This window comes from Python bivittatus, unplaced genomic scaffold, assembly GCF_059951505.1.
Source record: "Python bivittatus isolate LINGU-HERP-01145 unplaced genomic scaffold, Pbiv_v1 ctg000210_np1212, whole genome shotgun sequence".
Taxonomy (NCBI): domain Eukaryota; kingdom Metazoa; phylum Chordata; class Lepidosauria; order Squamata; family Pythonidae; genus Python; species Python bivittatus.
Window position 1 is genome coordinate 18,782,378 of NW_028277053.1, and position 23,829 is coordinate 18,806,206.

At 49.2% G+C, this 23,829-nt stretch overlaps 1 protein-coding gene across 3 annotated transcripts in view; it reads right to left on the reverse strand.

Moving 5' to 3' along the window:
- DACH1 (dachshund family transcription factor 1) overlaps window positions 1-15,660 on the reverse strand; it is a 295,749-nt gene extending 280,089 nt beyond the window's left edge. For all 3 annotated transcript variants that reach the window (XM_007424218.4, XM_088139521.1, XM_088139522.1), the window contains exon 1: window positions 15,056-15,660. In XM_007424218.4, coding sequence (XP_007424280.2) covers window positions 15,056-15,660 — 605 coding nt within the window. The remainder of the gene's footprint in view (window positions 1-15,055) is intronic.
- Window positions 15,661-23,829: the final 8,169 nt, after the last annotated feature.

Sequence of the window (23,829 nt, forward strand, 5' to 3'; positions counted from 1 at the left end):
TACCCAAAACCATGGTGCCTTTTCAGAAATCTACATCAGTGATCGCACTTTGAAAACTGTATAGATCTGATCATCAAGCCTCAGAAAAGACATTTCTGAGCTCGAAAAGATGCAGAAGATGACAACTTCTACACAGTCAACCAGCTGGAACAACTCACCTTTGAAGAAAGATAACCATATTTAGTATGATTTAGCTCAGGGGAAAACAAAAGAGGAGAATGGAAGGATACGCCAGCACTGAATTAATTTATTCATGTTATGTAGACAGCATAAAAGTAGATTTTTTTCGAGATTCCTCATTAACCATTAACTCCAAGGTTACTGAATGAAGCTAGATGGCAGAAGATCCATGACAAATAAAAAGCAAGGTGAGGTTTCAAGGAGTAATCTTCAATCAACGGGGCAATCACAATGCAACGGCACTGAAAAAAGTTATAAAACTTTAATTTAGTATTCTAGGATTCCCTGTAAGTATCTATTTATATCGTTTATGTACTGCATCCCATTTTTTAAAAAAAAATCTCAAAGTGGACATCAATCTCAAATGATACAACTATTCATATTATCTATCAAGGAGACCACAATGCTTAATTTATTTGAAAAACTTGTATTTTGACATATGAACTTGGGACTAAATTCTTTCCCTATTACCAACATGAGCATAATGAAGCAAATAAATATGGTTCATTGTTGTCTCTTGACATGTCTGCATGTTCTATCCAGGTGTATAGAAAATGAAAAAGCAATACTTTTTCTATGTTTATAATCCTAGGACGTTAGGTTTTAGGACTGAGTTCCCAAGGCACACTAGGCCAGGTTCTAATGGTGTTGAGAAGTTTGTGGCTGAATGTGGTAGGAATCTACCCTTTGAATTAGCAGGTTGTGTGAACCAGCCCATCGCTGGAAGCCATAATATTTGCTTGGGCCTAACCTAGCTAGGAAATAACTCCATGAAATTCTGAATATATTAAAATCCTCCTCAAATCTTGGGCAACTATCTCCATTCACTCATAGCCCTTTATATGCTCTCAACATCTGCTCACTCGGAAAATCTGGTACTCTCCAGCTTAGAAAAAGAAGGGAAATCCACCTGTTAGGGTTAGCATTATATTTTGCTTACAATGCAGGTATCGTAAGTGCTTGAACAGCTCAAAATCTCAGACAGACAGTGGTTCATAAACTGATGACCTCTCAGACAAAATTTATCAACCGACAAGTTTTACCCTAAGTGCCATTAGCCGGAGAATCAGTTAACCTAAGCCTGCTGACATGTTGAATGCAAGCAGACCCCAAATCCCTCAAGAGCCAGTTGGTCTAGAAACCAGGAGATGGTGAGTTCTAGTCCTGTTGTAGACATGAAAGCCAGTGGGTGACCTTGGGTCAATCACTCTCTTAGCCCAACTCACCTCACAGGGTTGCTGTTGTGGGGAAAATGGGAGGAGGGAGTATTAAGTATGTTCACCGCCTTGAGTTATTTATAAACATAATAAAGGCGGGGTAAAAAAAATCTAAAACAAAAAAGTTCCTTGCTGATGTCTAAACAGCAACATTTTGCAAAGTATTCCTCAACTGAAAGCTCTCTGAAATAGCTAATACAGCTATCCTCAAATCCTTTCTCTAACTAGGTTCTCATATGATCAGTGGACGATTAAGCAGGACGGGTGATGGTTGGACTGCCAATGGTGAAATTTCAGTGAGAAGGTGAGCAAACATGATTTAGAGCACTGCTTACTCTATCACATGACAATAAACTATTTCATCCTCAGCTACCTGTCCAGAAATGTCACCAACATGTGGCTCAGGGCTTTCTAACATGTACCCCACAGAAAGCTGTGGTGGCTCACTGTCAAGGCACTTGAGGGATAAAGATGTCTGGTTCCACGCTAATAAGATGTAAGCCCAAATGAAGCAACCATCGTCCCAACTGACTTGGATTTATGGCATCAGTTTCAGATTGTCAGACCAGAGGTTCTGAACAAGATCACACCCTCTTTATCCTGCCTGAGTCTTACCCAGGGAATAGTAGCACATCCCTCTCTGGAAACTCAACCAGCACTGACGACCAAGTAGCAGAAGAGTCAAGGACAACACTACATAAGTTGCTTTTACTGCAGATACAAGAACCTCAAAAATTTAACAATCCAGCCCCAACGTTTAAATGGTAAATAGTTGAAAACAGGTGCTACATTCATGCTCCCTTTTGGGCTTGAGTCCAGATGTACCGCTTTACTGCAAACACATTCCACCTGATTCAGAAGGCTCTCAGTTTACTACAGGGGGGAACTCAAGCACTTGTAATCATACCTAAAGTCCCATATGTCTTAGGAAGGAGATAATACAAGAGGACAGTTGCTCCTATGTGTAATTAAGTTCTAGCAAGATGCCTTCTGAAGGAAACTGCATTTACCAAGGATCTGCTTTGGGGCAACTCAAGAGGGCATTCTCACCACAAGCATCCTGGTTGTAGAGTTCCCCTTCCCCATTCGGGTCCAAATGGCACAAAACTTAAAACTTTCAGCACCAGCTAAAAACATACTCATCTTTTCAGGCTTTTAGTTAAACTGGTGCTGTTGTGCTTTTCCAGCTTGGTCTATTTCTGTTCTCTACCTTAGAGTTTTTAAAGTGAACTGAAATTATAAATATCTTTTCAATGCTATCGTATTTCTTTTAAGTTACTTTTCACTTGCTCTTAAGGGTTCCTAATGTATTCCACCCGCCTTTGGGAATGCTTGCTAGATATTTAGCTAATAAAAATCAATAAATTGTATCTCATCCTAATCTGTCCATCTGACACCTTTCTTTGAGACAGAACTGCCCCCTTAGTTAAAAGAACAATAGTCAAGCACAGACAACTGATTCTGTCCAGTTATATTGGTGGAGACAAACCTGGTGGAATTACTTTTCTGTTTGGCTCCCATATCAAATGTTAATCAACCTGAAGCACGTTTGCCCAAAGGTAAAAGGAAAATATGAACATTTTATTTTTCTGCCTGCTTTACTACTATGGAAAGCTCACCTCTGAAGCCTTTACTTTTAAGCAGGTGATTGTTTCTAAATCTTCAGGATAAAGCTATGCAACTTGTGATTATGAGGCTGATCAAATTTTCAACAAATATACTTTCCTATCCCCTGGGCTACATTGAAAAGTGGGATTAAAGAGACTGAAGTCCTTTATCTACACTCAAAGCATAAAGCAGTGAGCATGGAAGGGCTAAATGCTCAGAAACAGAGTTCGTGCTTCCAAAAAAATACTCTTTTGCTGAACACAGAAGGCAACAGACGTGGGCATGAGGAATTGATTAAATCCAGCCCCAAAGAATGCAAACACTAAGGATTAAATTGTTATCATTTCCTAAAAAAAAAAAAATCCCAACCAACATTTATATAATTCTATGGTTTTATAAACCCAGTTTAAGTTTCTGTCCCTTAGGGTTTGGGGACAATCTGAATCATACAGTGGAGTGTTAAGTTTAATTCTATCTGCTCGTTTCAGAAAAAGTAAAATTACCACGCTACAGGCCACATTCACAACAAAGTTAATACCACTATAATTGAAGGGCAGATAAATACAGATCCTTTGAAAGGCCTGCTGATGGGGGAAAGGAGGGGTGGAGAGCTCCAGATGAGGCCAGATGGGGCTAGGAGTCTAGACTGCTGTACATGTCAGAGAGCAGAACCTCTCCCACAGTCCTACCATCTGAGCATCAGAGGCAGAAGAGGGAAAACCCATCTCTGAACTTCTCCATAGGACCACTTCCCATCTCAAGAAGCAGCAGTGCAACGGGAAGGGAATGACTTCCTTCCTTCCTTCCTTCCTTCCTTCCTTCCTTCCTTCCTTCCTTCCTTCCTTCCTTCCTTCCTTCCTTCCTTCCTTCCTAGTAGGATACCGAATGGAAACATAAAGCCTGGGAGAACTTATAAGAAAAGGTCATTGGCCCAATCCAGCAAAAGTCACAGATCTGCAAATCATCTGAGCTTTCTTCCACTGCTTAAATTTATGTCTCCATCATTCCCCAATATTTCAACAGTACAGAGGGTCCTAATTAGCAGCATTCTTAAAAATGCTCTGGGTCCCCCCCCCCCTTTCACTTCCCATTCATTCAGCTTGGATGCAACAGAGTTTTAAAAGGGTTTTTTTAACACAGTTTTTTAGGAACGTGATCACCAATATACACTAAATGCAATACAGAGTTGCTGGGAGCCAGGCAGCATATAAATTAAATAAATCAATTAGTCTGAATTCTGTTTAACACTGAGTATATTTTGGGGACCCAGGATACTATCCATCCAGACTCACCAAAAGTCTTTCATTCCTTCCTTCTTGCTTTCTTGATTATAAATGTTTATGATGGCCAAACAATAATTAGCTGAACCCTGTCTCCGCACCGTAATTTCAAGTCTCCTTTGCATCATGATTTCAAACAATGTTTGGTAGCCAACGCTGCCGGGTTCTGACGCCTCAATCAACCACAGTGTGCAAAACAACAGAAAGTGGAGGATTAAACTTCTCAGAGGCCACAATTCCACAGCTGCTTCCCCATGTCCTCCACCCATCTTAGAGAAGACAGGAAATCATCCTGCCACCAGAGCGCCCCAACCGGGCACTTGGGACAGACCTGTGCTGTGATGCTTTAACACGCAGCAGCTAAGGGCCAAGACTGGCAGATCCCTCCATTAAAACGCCAGTCCCACCCATCACCATCCGTCATATGAAAAGTCTGCTCCAACTGGCCCGCACCTTCTTCTGTTTACACCATGCACTGCAGTTTTCTCTTTTTTCTCGCATCCTACTGATTGAACTTTTTTTTCTTTTATTTCTGGGAACTATGGGTCAACCAGTCAACTAGACTGACATCTAATGGTCATCTGGATTTGTGCAGCTGCTGGATAAGTGCTGTTGAAGAACTGGACTTTGAGAAAGGGTTTTAAATGTTGGGGTCCGGTTGCAGCAATGGAGTGACAAAGTAAGGAGTCAAGTATCCTGGGAGCACCAGCCGGGCAGGATGCAGAAATACAAAAACTGTATCCCGTCAATTACAGTTACATCTCAGGAACAGGCTAGTCAATTTCAGGGCTAGAGAAGTGGACCAGTCACCTAACCTATTTTTTAAATAAAATTAAAAAAAAAAGAAGCAGCAGCAGCAGCAGCAGCTACTGAACCTGGGGTTCTGATCTCCCTCATAGACAAAAGAAGACTATGGGCAGGAGAAGAAGTCAAGGAACAGATGGAAGGGGACAATCCCACAAGAAACAAGCAGAACCAACTGGAGCCACAAGTTTGCTCACATGCAACACAACAGCATTAATGGGGCCCATGCTGACCCCACCCAGCGCCTAGAGGCAAGCTTCCAGAGCACAGCAACCAAAGCTGTCCCAGCTGTGGGTGGTCAAGGAGCTACAGTCGGTGATGTGTGCGCATGTCCTCTGGAAATGGTTGGTGGCCCATCCTCGCACTGGAGGGGGGGCTGGGGGGCTTTGCCCTGAGAAAGGAAAAGGAAAGAGAGGGAGCTGAGCTACAGGAAACCTACATGTGACATCTACACTCCCTTTGGAGAAGGGACTCCATCTTGAAACGCATCCAGATTGCACTGACAGGCATCTTCTCAAAAACCCTGCCGTAGAATCCACATTATCTTAGGCCCCATGCTAGAGATCCTTCGATGCATGCTATAATTACCAAAAAATGCATTCCCTTATTAAACTGTATCCCATAAGCATTTGGACTTCATGGGAAGTTAACAAGAGATAAGCAACATTCAAGCTTTCCCTTATGGCCAGTGATAACCCTGAAATCCAAACAATGTGTAATGCTAAGGCTGGAAAAATGTTGAACGTTCATGTTTACTGCTATCCCCTTACACAGCCCACAATATTCAGGCTGTACTACCGCATATCAAGACAGGCACTCCTGTTTTTGGGGCCCTGGAGCTGAGGAAGGAAAGCACGTGAACCTAAACTGGTGGGGACCTATTTAACTATGGTGATTTTACAAACATACAATATGAATATGGGTTGCGGGGGAGATGACAAAGAAGAAATAATTGTCAACTATCACATTTACCCCAAATGTGGTCAACCCTGAATTTAAGAAGACCCTCCAGAAGAAAAACTAATCCTCTCCACCCGATTTACCAGATATTCAGCAAATCTAGAATAATACTGTATAACATGTCAACCCCAAACAAACCACATTATAGCTTAACACAATGTTTGGATCTAGTCACCACTATGGTGCGGTAACTACAAATTCACTTCCAAAAGATACTCAGCCATTGCTGAGAATTATTGTGATTATTGTCCAAACAGATATTCTGCTCTATCAAATCATTCTGGCATTCCATTGCATTATTTTCTGATATAATGCAAAGTTCCATGAAAACAAGAACTGTAACAATATCAATAACAGCTCCAGCTTATTTGAAAGTCCAACCTTGAGTGGAACCCAACACTGCTCTACAGCAGTGTTTTTCAAACTTGGCAATTTTAAGATGCGTGGACATCAACTCCCAGAGTTGGGATACTGACGTTATGAAAGGCAACTGCGATTACATAAAATACTTTTCTGGAAATCTTTCTTTGAAATTACAATAAAACTGCAACACATACTTCTTTTTTTAAAAAAATCTAAAATAAATATTTGCTAACCATGAAAATCTGTAAGGAAGGTAAGTATCACCCCATCCTTTAAAAAAACCTTCTCAATTTTAAACTAATAGAATATATAAACCAAAGCAGAAAAAGATGCAGTGATAGGTGAATGGCATGATTTGAAAGTTCAACAAAACAGTTTTTCAAACTGAATGATTTGACTAAACAAATGCAAACTTTTCACTTTTTCCAACTCAGTGGAATGGTGGAAGGAAATGATGTTGGGGGGTCTGGATTCGGTCCATCTGTCTTGTCTACGGGCAGTCACTCACAATGCTGTCAACTTGTCAGTTCTAAGCACCCACCCCTCCTGGTCACATGACCCACAGTAGAGCATATGCAACTCACCTTCTGCTTCCTGGTGCCTACATGCCCACAAAGAAATACACACAACACAACACAACACAACACACTACTTCATTATCCTGCTGGTGAGGGGTTGGAGAGAATTTCAGGAGCTGTGCTCTGCAAGTGTTTCCTAGCTTGTCTATCTGGTGCACCTCTGATCTCCTGAAGTTGGGACTTCAACGTATTTGAACAAAATCCAACTTCAAGATACCACAGATGCACCAGACAAATTATTTGCCCTGGTTATAATTTCTTCCCTCTTCTACCTTCTTTAGCAAAATGTTGTAACTACAAGCCTAAACTGCAACTCTAGCAAGCTGTGACGACCACAGAGACAATACAGCAAAAAGCCTTAAGAATTCTTCCAATTATTAGAACGTTTTTAGCAACTTGAATGTCAAACACATCTACCCTACAGGTAAAAAGTAAAACTGACACTTATCAAGGCTCTCTCTTGAGAAATGGCATGTAAGTTTCAGGTTCCTAAAACGCTAGTTTGGTTAAACTGGGTTATCATTTTAAGACAGAAAAAGAAATGAGTTCTGTGACAGAAAATGGTACTTTTCTGAACACAACTGATCTTTCCAACATCCGTACAGTAAGAAAAGTAGTGGTAAAATGCTCATGAACTTGTATCAGTTACAAACTGTTGACAGGAATTATTATTCCCTTTACAGCAGAAAGAAAAACTCTAAAGACATTGGGTGTTGGATAAATAAAGAATAATTCACAACACCACACTCCAAGAGTAAAATCAACCATGAGCAAAAAGATTGAAAACGGGTATTACAGCAGTACCCTTTTAAGGTGGCCTAAAGGTTTCCAAAATAAGTGTGCAAATTCCTAATTAAGTTAGTGCAACTTATTTCTAAACAAAAGGTTTAAAGAAAACCTTGCCAGTGTGCATCCTTAGATGAGATTCTTTTGGGAATCAGTCCAACAGATTCCTGTACAGATGTGCTCCAGACGGAACCTGTGATTTCACAGTGCAACATCCCGAGCTGACAACAACTGGAACTGGGTAGGAGCAAGAAGTTCGAAAGGCAGATGCAAAAGAAGGCCAACGAGGCATAACAAGAAAGTAAGAAGCAGAATACAAATCTGTATTTGAGCCTTCACAGGCCCCATCATAAACGGTTAATGTGCTTTTCAAATGTTAAAAAGCGCCTCCTCAAATGAAAGCTATGTCACAGAGAAGTACTGCATATTGTACGCCTAATTGTTCACATGAAATTGACTTTTTTAGGAGGATTAAATCCTGACTGAACCTAGGAATTGTTAACAATTCATCAAGGCTGGTTTTTTAAAGAAGATCCCATTCATCACTAAACAGACTCACAAGAAAAGGGTGCTATCAACAGATCCATAACTCACGTAAATAACAGTACTTGGATTCAAGGCTTAATATGACTGGACTGAATCAGGCTGACAAGGAGAAGAATTGATATTAAAAGATTAACCTCTTTATTTAAGACCCAAAGAATCACAGACAATAGCCAAGTTCCATCAAGTGGTTTTACTCAAACACTATCAGCTATACCAGTAAAAATAAAATCAACCTTTTCAAGCACACTTACTTAAAATGGCTCATTCTGGAGGCCCAACAGAATTGCCCCCCATCTGGCTACACGACCAAAAGTTCTGACCTAGGGTGGTCTTCTGACTTTCATCCCTTTAAAGCAAAGCATGAAACACTTCCTATTTCTCTTAAATACGTCTAATAGGAGAAAACCACTTCTTTCCAATTGCCTTTGAAGAAATATCTGTCCTTTTCCGTTGGCCACATACTGGCTTTCAAAGTCAACTCCTGTCACAGAAAGATCCACTTAAGCAACTTAAAACCAGTCACTGTTTTGGCCAATGTCAAGCCATCTAGCATTGCTGCTTCAACATGCCCCGTTGGACTGGTGTCCACGTGCAGATTCGCATGGAAACATTTTTAAAACCACGAATGGAATGTAAAGCGGGTGGGGAAAGTATTGATTTTAAATAATTGAGTGGGAAAGGTAAACTGGACGTCAGCGGTGCCCACCCTGTGCCTCCAACCAGCTGCTGAACGTGTGTTATTTTAGACGGACGAGGGGTTGTTATCCCTGATCATTCCTGTTGCATTTCCAAATATCCTCATCCTCAAACAAGAAGAGGTAAAAAGCATTTTGCACAGGCATTTAAACATCTTGTATATATTTACCTGTGGCCAATGAATACCACTGCTAAGTTAACTTTATAAATCAACAGAATAATTTCAAAGAAAAGAGCAAGCATCCATGATGCAATTTCTCCGTTTCCATCAGGGATTACAAATTATACATGACACTCATGCACCAAATTTCACACAATGAATATTCAGATTTTGGACAGCTACATAATAAAGTTCATACAGGAAAGGGCTCATAGTACGAGACAAAACTGAAACTTTGGGGCAATTATTTTCTTGGATGTACGTCATCCAAGATACCCTTAAATATAGAGATATATTCAGGTTGTGCAACAGTTCATTAAAAATTAACCAGTGTACGCTCCACATATTAGCAATTAGTATATTTAATTTTTCAGCATTCTATCAACTGGTTTTCACCAGTTTAATAAGCAAACATGCAGTTATACACACAGACATATAAACGGATATAGATATATAGATTTACTTATTCAATTTGTAAAGTAAATATTTAACAAGATTCAATGCTACTAGACTGCAATTGTATACTAAAGTAAACTTCCTGAAATCAGTAGGCTTAATTCTGAAGAGGTATATATGGACTGCATTGTTTGAAAACATTTCGTTTGTTTCATCTTTTTCCTGGCAAAATACAATGTAATTCATCAAGAATAAATACAAACAACCTCTGATTTGTATGAAAAGTAAAAACAATAACTGACTACAAATCGCATGCAGGCAAGAAACTTTTTGCTTCTCAGCTGTGCTAGATATATTTCTTTTAGCTGTTTTTCATGAAGTATCCACATTTTTAAAATTACATAAATTATAAATAGGGCCTGTGGACTGTAAGATTTATTGGAGGTCAATATCATTGTGAACAATTTCTCAAGCTCTTTCGTATAACCGAATGATGAAAATATGACTGAGATTTTATTTCCTAAACAGAAATATGAATCTATATTTGTAACACTGAAAGCAGGTAAGTGGACAATGGGGGGGGGGGAGTCTATGGCTAAACTTTAAGTGAATATTAAGGCTGTCTTTGTCAACCCTTTAACTCAGTTGCCTTGGCCTAGAGTAAAAGGTTAGACTGCAATTATTTAATTAACTTTGCAACTACATTCACACTTTAATTTGTATTCTATGTTCAAATGAGGTGGGTAAAAAAATGGAAAAAAGTAAATAGCCCCTAGTATAAATATCAGCCTATTTATTAGTATCAATATCATAAATGTTGTATAAATATTATCATGGCAAATGGACCCACAGCTCTACTTTAGACAGCATATTTTTGTAGGCATTTCTGTCCTTCTACCTGTCTGCTGCCAATAAATCTAGGAACATACTTAGCTGTTGAGTAAAATCTCACTTGGTTTGCTCCAGAATACAATATCTACTTCATAAATCATATAATGTACGTCTGTTGTTTGAAGAGCGTTTTGATGTTTAAATAAAAAACTAGGACTGTACTGAGGTATGAGATACAACAATAAATATTATCTGTCTAGTATTTCTTCCAGCTATGGTTTCAGAACAAAGACCTGAGTGTACAATCTCTTAACATGTTGAATTCCAAAAACCACACTTGCCACCCCGACAACAAAGCAATTCCTGTGCATCTCTCCCAACTCCTCACTTCCATTCGGCCTGTCTTTGAACACCATCCTGGAAGAGGAGCAAAATGCTGAAGGAACCGACCTGTGTTCAAGTGGGGGGGTGGGGGGTGCTGATTCAAGAGCTTGACCCAAGGAGGTTTCAAGATGAAGGAGGCTGGGCCACAGCAAAATTCTACAAAACCCAGGAGTTCTGGAGCAAACCATTCTAACTCTTTATTTCACTGGGGCTTCCCAGGAAGCTGGCCATCTCAACCCATAACCTCATTAAATCAAGAGTCCTGGGCTGGTGTTGTCCTTTAGGCTCCTACCCTCTAAGCTCGCTTCCCAGAGAAGAAGCCTCCTCAAATCTAGCACTTCACATTCCTGGATGGCCAGAACTGAATTTGTCCATGAACAGCTTAAATCTAAAGGTTTTAGCACCAAAGTTCTGAAGGCTAATCTATCAGGTTTATCTCTGCTAATTTCTAGACAGACCGTTCATCTCTATTTCATTTTTATAAATAAATAAATAAATAATAAATAAAGTGGTTCTAAATTAGAATATCATTCACAACAAATTATTGTCTTTCTCAAAATGCCATTGGATTGAACTGGATACAACCATGAACTATAAACGGTTAGTCTCATCTACTGTGTCACGGTCACAACAACAACCCCCCCCCCAAAAAAGATGTTCTTTAGGTTGTCAACTTGCTGAAACATAAAAATAACGAGAGTCCATTTATTGCTGTGAAACTGCATTTTAATTCAGCCATAAATATCCATTTGTCACAACTATCTTTTTAAGTAAAACAACTCAAATGGAAGCAGATTTGTAAAATGAATGTTGGGAGTCAGAGAGAAATTTGGGGCTGAGTGGTTGTTTGAAGGTATGTGTATCAATGCAAACTGCAGGCAGTCACAGAAAAGGGGGAAATGCTTCCCAAAAATATTCCTGCATATTGGAAAGATGCTATTCTTTTTGTCAAAAAAGTTTTCTATTTACACCTGTTTCCTGAGAGATGCTTCCAATAAACTGATTTGCCTTATCAGCCATGTCAGATTCAAGCAGCAAAATACATCAATCCATGCTGGATTATATGCTGACAGAAAGTGGGGCTCCCTGTGCTTCTGAACACACAGGTGGGGAAGACCCATTGTGAGAATTACTTCCAACCAAACACACACAGCTTTATGCCCAGGCTACAGTTCTATCAAAGTTCAAGGATCTGTCTGTCAAATTTTTCAGAGAGTCCACTTTAAACCATAAACTGATTAATCATAAACATAAACTGAATGTTCTACATACTCTAACAATATCATGCCAAACTGCACGGCGAGAAATGATCTGATTACAGCCTTCACCGTGTTTCTGCAGACACTGTTTTTGCCTTATTTACTATATTCTTGGACCGTCAATGCAGAAACAGTTGTGTGAGCAACTCCTATCTCTCTCCTTCCAAACAGTATCTCCTGTTCCAACTGACCGCCGTCCTCTCCAACCATTCCAAAAAAGAGAAGGTAAACAGAAGGATGGCGTTAAAATTCCCCAAGTCTAACCCAGCTTTTTAAAGTAATCAGTAAAGCAAGCCAAAATTATTAATGGGCAGGGATTATACAGCCTCAAATAGGGGAAAGCATTAGCAACAGTTTGGTAAATCTTACCCAAAGTTTCTCACACAGCTGTCTGAAAAAAAGAAAATCAGGGAATCCTTAGAAAGGAAGTGCCAGTCCCCCAGTCCACCCCTCATGTAAGTTCCACTAGTGTGGCTTCTTTTGTTTTGACCTAATTAACCCCACTCCTAGCCTAAAACCGACCCCACCAGGGTGATGCCCTCAGACTTCACTTTCAGCTCTAAAACAGAAGAGGAACGTCCTCCTTGGACAGGCGCTCCATTTCCCCAAATGTGGATTTCCAGGGGACCTCTCTGTCTCAGCTCCCTGACCCCTGAAGACAGGCATGAAGTTGGGGTGTGGTCAACACACACACAAGCACATCTTGTTTGCCTTTCTCTCCTCTTTGCACAGTTACTGACTCGCAAAGGGAAAACACTTCCAGATCGCCAAACGCTGGATTAGATCTACAGAGGATATCAGAACAGCCTGAGAAGCGAAAGTTTGGTGGTGGGAAAGCTCACTCGCTGCTAGATTTCCCTCCCAGGATCCTAAGGTAGCAAAAGAGCAGAACGTCACAGGATTGGACAGGGCCCCCGAGGCCACTAAGCCCAGCCACCCCCGTGGCAGAGGTGGCACTTGCAGCCTCCCCAAAGACGTGGATGGATGCCCACCTCCTCTGCTTGAAGGTGTCCATGAAAGGAGATTCATCACAGCTTTTGGGAAGGGATCGCACCAGCACACTACTGTCACTGCGGTGCCTTTTTTCCTTCTTTACCTCTCCTGGATCCACCGAAAGAGGTGTCGAAATACATTTGTTCCAAAAAGTTCACGGGCACCTGAGTCTCAGAGGAACACAGAGTTTTAGCCATCAAGTGAAGGGAGGGAAAAGAATTGCCTCGCTTGCTTATAAAAGAATTGCACAGAAACAAATCTTCATCTGTCGTTGGAAAACAGGCCTTTTCCTTTGTTTGCCCGTAAATAATTCAGTTAATTAAAGACGAGGCATGCAAATCTGACAGGCCTACTGCGTCCTACCGTCTCCACCTGTTCTCTTCTTACCATTTTACTTCTCTTCTTAGTCGCAGCAGATAAGATGCATCAGGATACCTGCGAGGCACGTACTGCTGTTCAATTTCAAATAGGTTTATGAAATGCTAAACCAGGAACAGACGTCTCTGTGCGGCTGTACATACCCCTGAATATTTTGCTGCTCTTAGTCTGGTTATATTAAGCATCCCTTAAAACAACTCAGTTTAAAATGAAACTGGAATTCCATACAGTAAGAAATACTCAACTTCTTCATTCATTCTCTTAACAGTGAAGCAGGGTAAAATATGTGTAACTTTCTGGACCAAAGTAGTATTAATAAGATATAAATGTGGGCATTGTTACATTAATTAGACCTTTAATTTTAATCCCAAGGAAAACCCTTCTATCCGGGAATTATCTGTATTTATTAAGGCAGTGAGCTCTCCGTCTTCAAAGGCAGTCTTGCTGACATGTGTGAAAAGAGAGACGTATACAAAATCTTAAATGCATATTTTACAGCCTGTCTCTATATGTGCATAAGGAGTGTATGAATTATATTTCTCAACATTACACAGGCCACAATTCTCACAACTGAGTAACCTCTGGCTTGTTAAAACACCTAATTGGTATGCATCTTAGGCAGAGACTTTGTAAAATATTACATATCCGGTTTTTGCAGTTTTTCTCCATGGGGCGAAGCAGCCTTTTTGACCGCTCTTTCGTTCAATCAACCCCAGCCTTCGGAGGCTGTCCCTGCCTCCATGCTGGCCCCTCAGCTGTTCCAAAACCACCCCCTGTTCCATGCCCCGCGCTTTCTAACCCACCACCCAAGGGCCCCGGGCACGGGTCGGGGGAGAAACCCCCCGCGGGAATTCTGCAGAAGGCCTCCACGATCTTGGAGGCTTCGCAGAGGCATCACCACCGACGACCGACCGACCGACCGACCGACATGCTCGGCGCGCAGCGAACGGATTTATCCATCCCACCCCCGAATTGTCCGCCGGTTCTCCAAAACTGCTCCAAATCAGGATGGTCCCTGGCCAGACACCCGGGTCAAGCAGCCAGCAGGAGCTCTCGAGCCGGTCTGAAAAGGCACGGATTCCGCCCAACTTTCTCTCCATCCGCTGCCGTCCAACCCTCGTGGCGAAGGAGGACCCGAACAGGCTCGGCTAAGCGGCCGTGGCGGAGCATCCTCCGGGGGTGGTAACACAAAAGCGGGGGCAGCGGCAGGACAGCAGCAGAAGGGGTCAAGCCCGGCCTTCGCCTCGGCCTCGGCCTCGGCAGAGCTCGCTCGCTCGCTCTCGCCCGCCCCTTTCTAAGCGCAGAAAATGAAGGCAAACGCGGGTGTTTGGGAAAGGCTTTGAAGGGATCCGCGGCGCAAGGATGAACACTTGAAAACTCAACTCGGAAGCTGGCCGCAACTTTACCCCCACACGCGCGCCCCTTCATCGCAACGAACTCCTCCGGCTTCTGCCTCTCCCGGGGGGCCCCAAGACGCCCGCCCTCCCCAACTTCGCGGCGCGGCTGGAGCTGCGCGGGGGGGGCGCTGCGCTCCGCGGAGAGACGCCGTGCCAGCGAGCGCCGGGTGCTTGCACACGCACACGCAGACCCGCGCGCGCGCGCCGAGACTCTCCCGGGCGGCCCTTCCGGCGCTTACCTGGCGTTGGTGCAGTCGTTGTAGAGAGTCTCGAAGTCCCTCCTGGAGATGAGCTTGCAGCGGTTGACGCCGGGCTGGATGGCGCCCAAGCCGCGCAAGATGCGCACCTGCTCCACGTTGCAGACGACCGGCGTGATCTCCAGGCGCTTGAGCTTGGTGTAGACCGTGTGCAAGCCGCCCACCAGGTGCTTGAGGAAGAGGTCGAAGGCCTGCGGCAGGCAGATCAGCTCGCAGCCCTCCACCGAGAAGGAGGCCACCTGGGCGCCCCGCAGCTCCACCATCTTGCACTCGTTGTTCTGCGGCGTGTTCTCCACCGGCGACGGCGTCGAGTACACCGGCTTGCCCGAGGGGGCCGGGGGGGCGCCGCCCGACCCCGAGCCGGCGGAGCTGCCCTCCGCGCCCCCCGCGCCCGCCGCCGCCGCCGCCGCCACGCCGGGCTCCGGGCGGAAGAGGCCGGGGGGCGCGGCGGCGGCGGCGGCGGCGGGGGCGGCCGGGGCGGGCGGCGGGGAGGCGGCGGCGGCGGGGGGCGCGGGGGGCGCGGGGGGCGGCGGCGGCGGGGGGGGCGCCGGCTGCGCGGCGGGGATGAGCGGCGCCGGCATCGCCATGGTCACATCAGAGGCGGCGGGCAGGGCGAGGGGCGCTCCGGGCGCTGCCCGCCGCGGCCCGCGCCGAGTTGCCCGAGGGCGGCTGCGCCGGGCGCTGCGGCTGCCTCGCGGGACGGCGCTCGGCTCTGCTCTGCTCTGCTGCTGCTGCTGGAGCCGCGGGAGCTGCTGGGCTGCTGCTGGCGGCGCGGTCCGCCCTCTCGCCGCGCCCCGCGCGCTCCGCCTGCCCGCCCGCTTGCCTGCCCGGCTCTCCCTCCGGCCGCGGCGCGTTGCTGTTGTTGTCACTCGGTGCAGAGCGGGGGGCGGAGCTCCGCAACTTGCGAGCCCCTCGAAGCCGCGCCGGAGTCCCCGCCCGGCTCGGGGCGCCTGCGGAGGCCGGGGGGGCTCTGGCGGGGCCGCCTCGCCGCCCGCCCAGCCAGCCGAGCTGCGCAGTGGTCCGGGGCTCGCGCTCCCCTCCCTCCCGGGCAGCGGGGGAGGGCCGAGCGGGCGGGGCCTGGGACGGGGTGGGAGGGGCGCTTGCTCCGCCCGCTCCTCCCTCCCTCCCTCCCTCCAAGGCCGGGGGGTCTCGGCGGCGCCCCTCCCCGCGCTGGAAGTTCCCGGTGGGGCTCCGCCGGGCAGGCGGCCTGGCGCTCGAGCTCCCTTCCTGGGTCCCTCCAGGAGGAAGAGGGTCTGGTGGGCGGTTTCGGCCGAGGGGCCCTCCCCTTCCCTCCCCTTGCTCCCCCAAGAGGGAGTTGCGCCTCCCCCGGCAACTGGGTGCCACCCAGCGCCGCGTCTCCCGGCCGGCGCGCGGTGACTTTGCAACCGGCCCCCCGACTTTGCCCCGAGCGGGGCGCTTGCGGTGGCCCCGATCCCGCCGGGAACACTGCCCTGGCCGGGCCCCCCGCGACCCCCTCGCCAAGCCCCCCTCCGGAGTCCCGACGCGCCGCGGGGGCTGCCTAAGGAGGCGCTTTCACTTTCCCCCGGGGAAGGCGCGTCACTTTCGCTGCCGGCAGCCCCGCGCGCTCTCCTTTCCCCGTCCCTGCGTGTGAACGGGCCGACTCGGGCGCCGGGCCCCGGGCTTTGGCTTTCCCCCGATCGCAGAAACTTTGCCGCGTGGGGGGGAGGGGGTCCGCGACGCCAGTCAAAGCCGAGGAGCGGCGCGGGCTAGCGCCATCCCCGCTTTGCGCTGCGGAACGAGCTCGTTCACCGAACGGAACCCGGTTGCCGATTTCTCTGTAAAGTTTTCCTTTCGAGTTTCAGCTCCGCAGACGAATGCTTTCCCCCGCTGTAGGCTCAACTCTGCGGGGAAGGCTTGTAATTCTTTCCTAAGCATTGTGTAGGGGTAAGTGTGCAACGTGAAGAGGCGGCTTGCTTGATTTCTCCCTGAGTGCAAACCGACCATCTCACCGCCTTTCTTGGCGGAGGACGAGCAGGCTTGTGTTAAGACGCTAGGCAGGGTGGACAGAGGGCCTGGACCTCACTGGAGAAGCGTTACACTGAAGGAGCTGGACTTTGGCAGGTCCCAAACGCTTTCTAGACCTCTGGAAACTTCGTTGTCCCGGTCTTCCTTCTGACTATCCCGCCCTCCAAGGTGTGACAACCGCAGGACAGAGGAAACGACCAGCTTCTGCTGCCTGATCCGCGAGGGCTGTTTCGCGCCCAGAAGTCTTTCCTCCGCCCTCGCCCTCGCCCTCGCCCTCGCCCTCGGTCATTTCCCCGCCTGGGAATCAGGAGGTCTCCTCTTGCCCCCGCTGTGAGCTGAACATGCGCCAGAATGCCGTGGCCAACTTGCCACCCAGTGCCATCAGAAGGACCCGTAGGAAGGAGTTCTTCCTCTGAAATAATTAATGTCGAAATCAGTGTGGTGCACCCTTGGAGATAAATTGGTTCAGGAGGAGGAACGATATTAAGAAGCAACGCAACTGTACTGTTTTTCCTCCAAATCGTGTGTAGATTCCCTGAAAAGCAGATAGCTGGAAGATGACACAGGGAGAGAGAGAAGTATCAGCATGAGAATGGTGAAGCTGCCTCTAAACTATTTTGGTGCCTTTGTAAGGGGGGGGGGACGGGGAATCAGTAATTATAACCAGAATTTTATCCCCCAGTTGTGATCTGCTGTAGGGAGACCTTCATTTTGAACTGCCTTGCGAAGATGTCATTCTCAGCTGGTGGCTGCATCAACCTAATAATTCCAGGTTATCTCCAGAAAGCTGAGCCACATCAGGCCCATGGATGGGAGACCACCAGGAGTATGGACTAGACAGGGGGAAAGAATCTCAGAAGAAGGCTATGGCAAACCTCACCCAAGAAGACTCCCAACCTGTTCCCATCAGGAGTCAAGTACCAGCTTGAGGGAGACTTTGGGGATTCAAAAGTTGAACGGAGTGTACCCTCACTTGGCTATTGACTCCGAAGTAAGTTTGCCCTGGGTTCAGTAAGCCTTCCCTGCAGGAAAGGGCGTCAGGTTGCATCCACAGGAACGGAAGGGCCAGGATTGCTGTAAAAGTAGCCCCAGACTCAGGTATTTATCTGAAGCGGGTTCTTCCTTTTTTACCATTAAAACCAGAGGAATTACTTTTAATTCCATGCTGATGTTTAATGGCTAGGAACCACCCTGTTTTAGCCAGCTAATAAAAGCAATCATTCCCTTAAAAATAAATAAATAAATAAATAAATAAATAAATAAATAAATAAGCAAATATGTAAATAGTCTCAGTGTTTCAGCTGCATGACCTCCGGTCTCACCACAATAGCCTGTGGTTTATAAGGCCCATTTTTCAAAAAGCGTCTTTAATCAAGTAACATTTCAAGGCTGAATCCTTGGATATCAAGAACTTGAGGGGGCACGGGAAGCTGCCTGAAGGAGATAATGTAATTGGGATTCTGTACAACATTTGCACTTTTCTGTTTACAAAACAAGATTGGAAAGTCTTGCCCAACTGCCTTTGCTTCCGAAGGCTCACCCTCAACGTCTACATGGCAAATTTCCAAAATATACATCTGCGCGGACCCCTCCGCCGGTGCTTGGAAGTCTATCTCAGAAAAGCACATTGGAAATGCGGCGTGTGAGCAAAGAGGCATCAAACGATAGCCTTTGTTTGTCTTTGGTTTCGTTTTAATCTTGGTTCAAATTAATAGCGGGTCTAGAAGCTGGGGGTCTTTCAGGGCGGGAGAAAATGAGCCGCATCCTGAAGCGGCAGAGGAAAAAGACGCCGGCTCGCCTTCCCGGTTGCACCGATCCCGCCCGGCCGAGCAGAGCGGCAAGGAGACAAGTTAAGCCATCGCGCGCTGCGAACCGCCAGTGCCGTCGTTAGGATCCCGCGCTGCTTCGCGCGAAACCCAACCTAGAAGAACGGAGGAAAACCGCGAACCGGTCTTACAATTTTCCTTTTCTGGAGATGCCCCGCGCCTCCCGCCCCCGCCCCCGGCATCGCTCTCCCAACTCCCGGGTAGCCGATGATTTGCGACTTCGCCCTGTTTGTCACGCAGGAGTGACGCCGCTCAAATCCGGCCGCCTGTTTAAAATTCAAAGACCTGCAAATCGTTCTGTTTGTCCTTTGATGGGGCCTCTGCTGATTAAAACGCGACCAAGAAAGCTTAATTGCTGCACTAATTAAGAAGTCTTTAATTTCTTTTCCTGGAATATTGTTTGAAGCGAGGTTTTTCTCCTGCTCGGCACAGCTTGTTCAGGGTACAAGCGGCCCCCCTCCTCCCCCACCCCCGTCTCTGTCTCTCCTCCCTCTGACCCCGGCGGTGAATGAAAGAGGCGCTTTTGGAAACAGCCAGACGAGCCGAGAATTGCCGTGATTTATGGCTCGCCTGCCCAGAGGGCGCGCAGGCTATGGCAAGCCCCGCCCGAGTAACGTGGGAAAGGCGCAGTGCCCCCGTCCCTTCTCGCGCATTGCCCTTACCAACGGAGAAGGGCTTGCCCGCGTCGGGCAAAGACTTCTGTTAGGAAACCGGGAGGAAAAACAAGCAAGCGAGTGTGGACGGAGCTGGGGCTGGCTTCTGCTCCTGCATAAGGCTTCCTGTTTCTCTTCCCCTCCTTCAAAGCCCACCTCCCCATCACGGTTCTCTTGTTTCCTCCTGTCTCTGGTCCACGTCCTACAAGAGGTTTCAAGCCCCCTCGCAACGCGCTCTCCGCGGGGCTGCCCTTGGAGACGCCTCGGAAGCTGAGCTTGTCCAGAAGGCGGTGGCTCCAGCAGCGGGGGGAGGGGGCAGGCCGTGCAACGCCCAGCTGGGGCCTCTGCTGAGGAGCTGCTCGCTGCAGGGAGAGATTCGGGGTGATGGTTATCCCCACTACGGGAAGCCCTTCCCGGCGCAGAGCCCGTCTGTCTCCTGTAAGCTCTGCCCAGACAGAGTTGGGGTGCTCCAGGCCACGTCGATTAGGCCACATCATCTGAGGGGACCCTGCCCTCTGGAACAACCCCCCCCCCCCATGCGTATGGCTTCTACCCTGACCTCGTTTAAAAGGTGGCTAAAAACATGTTTGCCCCTCTCACTCCCAGGGCAGCGGGCCTCTGAAAGGATTGTCTCTGTGAGGCTGGAGATATTTTTTCTCCACCCGACTTGCGACGTGCATAGCTCTTCTGGCTTTCTTCTGTGGGTTCCGTACTCCTTTCGCCGATGTAAGGCGCCTGGAGTCATCACAGAGTCGGGAGGCCTTGTCGATTTTATATAAATCAAGGCAGCCAAAGCCATCGTAGGTGGTGGATAAGAACACGCCATAAATCGCGCACCTCCTGCACCGTTCTGGACGGTTCGGGGCTTCGCTTGGTAAAGCTTCCCCGGGGAGCCGCAGCCCTCGCAAACCCACACAGGATCGGGTCTTTCTGCCGTTGGCCCCAGCAGGGAGCGCAGCCGAGAAAGACACGAGGGACCTGATGCCCACCTGCCGGTCTGGATCCAGCCAGTCTCCCCGCTCCGTTCCGCTCTTGGGAACCGGCTGCGCGTTTGGAACGAACTCCGGGGGGGCTGGTTTCAACCGCCCCGCGAGCCTCCGCTTTCTCTGCCGAGGCCCCCAAGCCCCGGCCGCTCCGAGGCAAGCGAGCTCGGCGGCGGCTGTGGGCGGTGGCTCCTTCCCGTCGAAAGCCAAAGGCTGCCTAGGCGGGCTCGCTGAAAGGGGTGTCCGCGCGCCCCAAAGCTCGCTCACCGAGGACCCTCCAGGAGAGGAGCGGGAGGCAAAGGGCAGAACCCGCACGGGGGCCCAGGAACTCAATTCCACGGGGTCCCCGCCGCCCCGTCCCTGTGCTGCCTGTTCCTCACCTCCCCACCCCCACCCCCACCCCGCGCCCGGCCGGTGGACTGCAGGAGCGTCTGACTCCGAAGCGAAGGCCAGGCACGGGCCGCCGCCCCCTCACCTCCCGCCCCGCAGACCGCATCTCATTCGATGGCACCTTGAAGAGGCGAAGCGCCTTCCCCCCCCCCGCCCCCATCAAAGCTGGACTGGCCACAAGAAGCTTCCGGTGAGCAGCGCCAAGTCCGGACCCGCGCAAGTCACACCATCTCGGGAGGCGATCCTCCGTGCGCTTCTCTGGGCAAGAAGCTTGGCCGAATGTGCGGGTGGATTTCGCTCGTGCGCGGAGCAAAAGACTCCCCCGTTGCCTTTGGCTTCCAGGGTGCTCCGCGCGGGTCAGTTATGGATGGTGGGGAGCGAGGCGGTTATTCTCAGGGAAGGCTCCCCCCCCCCCCATTTTTCCCCTTTCTTTGGAGCCGGTCCGTTCCTCGGAGCGCTCCTTGGAATCTCCGCCCAGCCGGGAGCCGTCCAGAGCAGACAGGCGGCCCCCCCGCACCCCCGCGGCTTGCGCTTTCCCTCCGCTGGGCCCTGAGGCGGTCCGGGCAGCTGGCGCACAGCCACCTCTCGCGGTTCGGATGCGCCCCCGCCAAGCGCTGGGAAGCGAACCTTTTAGCAGCGCCTCCGAGGGGCTCCGGAGTTGCGCGCCGGCAAAACTTCCCGGGCTTGGGTGGCGCTGCTACGCCCTGAAAGGTGCGCTGGCGGCGCGCGCTCTGGCCCATCCCGCGCCTCTCCGAAGTCCGCGCGGGTCTCGCTTGGCAGGCTGACTCCGAAGCCGGGACAGAGCGGTTTGCGGATGCGAGTCCCCCCAAAGCCGGCGCGCGTGTTTCGCACGGGGCTGGGGACCCTCGTCTTCCCCGCCTGGAGACTTTTCGGAATCGGGAGTGCTCTGATCTTTTTTTCGCTCTTCCCTGCCTCCCCCTCCCTTTGCACCGGATTGCTAATTCCGAAGTGGCTACCGTTGTATTCAGGGCTTCCTGCGCACAAAATCCAGGGGGAAACCCCGCCCTTTTCTGCGATCTGAGAGGATCGGGGACCCCCTGCGGGTCACTAGGTGGTCGCTGGGGGCGAAGTTGACCTGCCTTGGGCGCCGGAGCAGGATCGAGCGACGTCATTCTTTGGCCTTTCAGGTTCGTCGAGCTTTGCGCCCCCCCCCCCGCCCGCTTGCGCCCCAGCTTTTCCTCAAAGTTAAGGGCCTTTACTTTGACGGCCTGACGTTTAGGATCACCCCGGGATCTCCCTGCCCTGTCCCATTTACTCCTGAGTCTCGTCTGTCCAATCCTGAGGCACCCTCCCCTGCCCCGTGTCCCCTTCAGGACCTCCAACTTTCTACCCCCAATGAAAGCCCTTCGCAACCGGATTAGCCGGGAGGCAACGCTCGGCTTGGTCTCTTTGGCCACCCGCCGGGGAGGCTGCGGGCGCTCTGGCCACCTTCGCACCGTAAGAGACGTGTTTGGGTGTCGTGCGTACTGCTGCGACATCCGTCCGCCGTTCTGCGGTTCCCTTTTTCCCTCCCGTTTTAAAGCTTGTGGAAGTTTGGGAGGCGAAGTGTTTCGGTTTGATCGTTCGTTCGTTCGTTCGTTCGTTTTTTTATTGTAAGCCAGTTATATAAACCTTCTGCAAATTAAAATACATGGGAGAGAGGTCGAGAGGCTTGGTAATGGAAGTGCTGACACCATCTTAACTGCAGCGTTGTAAACGGCCATGCTATAATATCCATTAAGCAGAAAGAAAAATAAGATGGTTGATCAATAATTTATACCGAGAGTACCAACTGCAGACATAATAACTCTAATGTTTGCAAAGCAATCGCCCGCTCCCCAGGCCTGCCGAGTAAACTCCAACCAGCCACGCCGCCCGCCCGCAAACGCCCGGACGGCCGCCTTCGCTCGGGCTGCAGCCCGGGAGCCGGCAGCCAGCCCCCCGCCCCCGCCCCCGGAGCGGGGCAGCCTCGCACGGGATTAGCAGGCTGAGCCCGTCCAAAGAGGCGCGCGGCCGCGGACAGACGCTGAGGTCGCGCAGCTCCGGGCGCGCGAGGCTGGAGTGACCCGCTTCGCTTCAAAGCGAGCCGGCGTCCCCGCGGGGCGATAAGAATCGCCGGCTGCAGCAATGCCCCGGCAGGCGGGCGGGAGCGCAGAAGGCCCGGCTTGGGAGGCGCCCTTGCTCAGCCCAGGGCAGCTCCAGCCGGCTCCCCCGGAAAAGATGGGCGCTGGGGGTCCTGGTCAGGCGCTGGGGGAAGACGAAGCTGGGATCAGCCTGGATTTCCGACCCTCTCTGCAGCCTTAGCTTCTCCCCCAGCCCAGCCCAGCCCAGCAAGGTTAGCTAGTCCTAGAAAAACTGGTTCAGATTTGGCTAGGAAAACATCTGAGGCCTCCATCTGACCCAGCACAGCGCAGCAGCAGTAGCAGAGCAGTTCTGGGGTGTGCCATCAAGTCAGTGTTGACTCTCAGCAGCCACGTGGTTAGATTTCCTCCATGATGGTCTGTCCCTAACCTGCTCTTTCAGGTCTCTCAAGGTGCATTCACCACTGCCGCAACTGAGTCCCACCACCTTGCTGCTGGGCACCCACTTCTCTTTCCTCCCTCCTTTCCCAGCATCAGAGCCCTCTCCAGAGAGCTGGGTATCCAGCATAGGTTCCTTGGAGCCTGGCCATTTGTGCCTCCAGGGAGAGCTCTGGGTTGATTTGCTTGATGATCCATAAGTCTGTCTTCTTGGCTGCCCATGGTCTTCTCAGGAGTCCTCTCCAACACCAAAGTTCAAAAGCAGCAATACTTTTCCTATCTTGCTACTTCAAACTTCAAAAGTCTTCAACTTTTTTACTGTCCTACTCAGAAGGAAATGCTACTCTTTTCTTACTCTCCCTGTGGGCTGTTTCCCACCTGCCCCTAACCAGGCCCAAG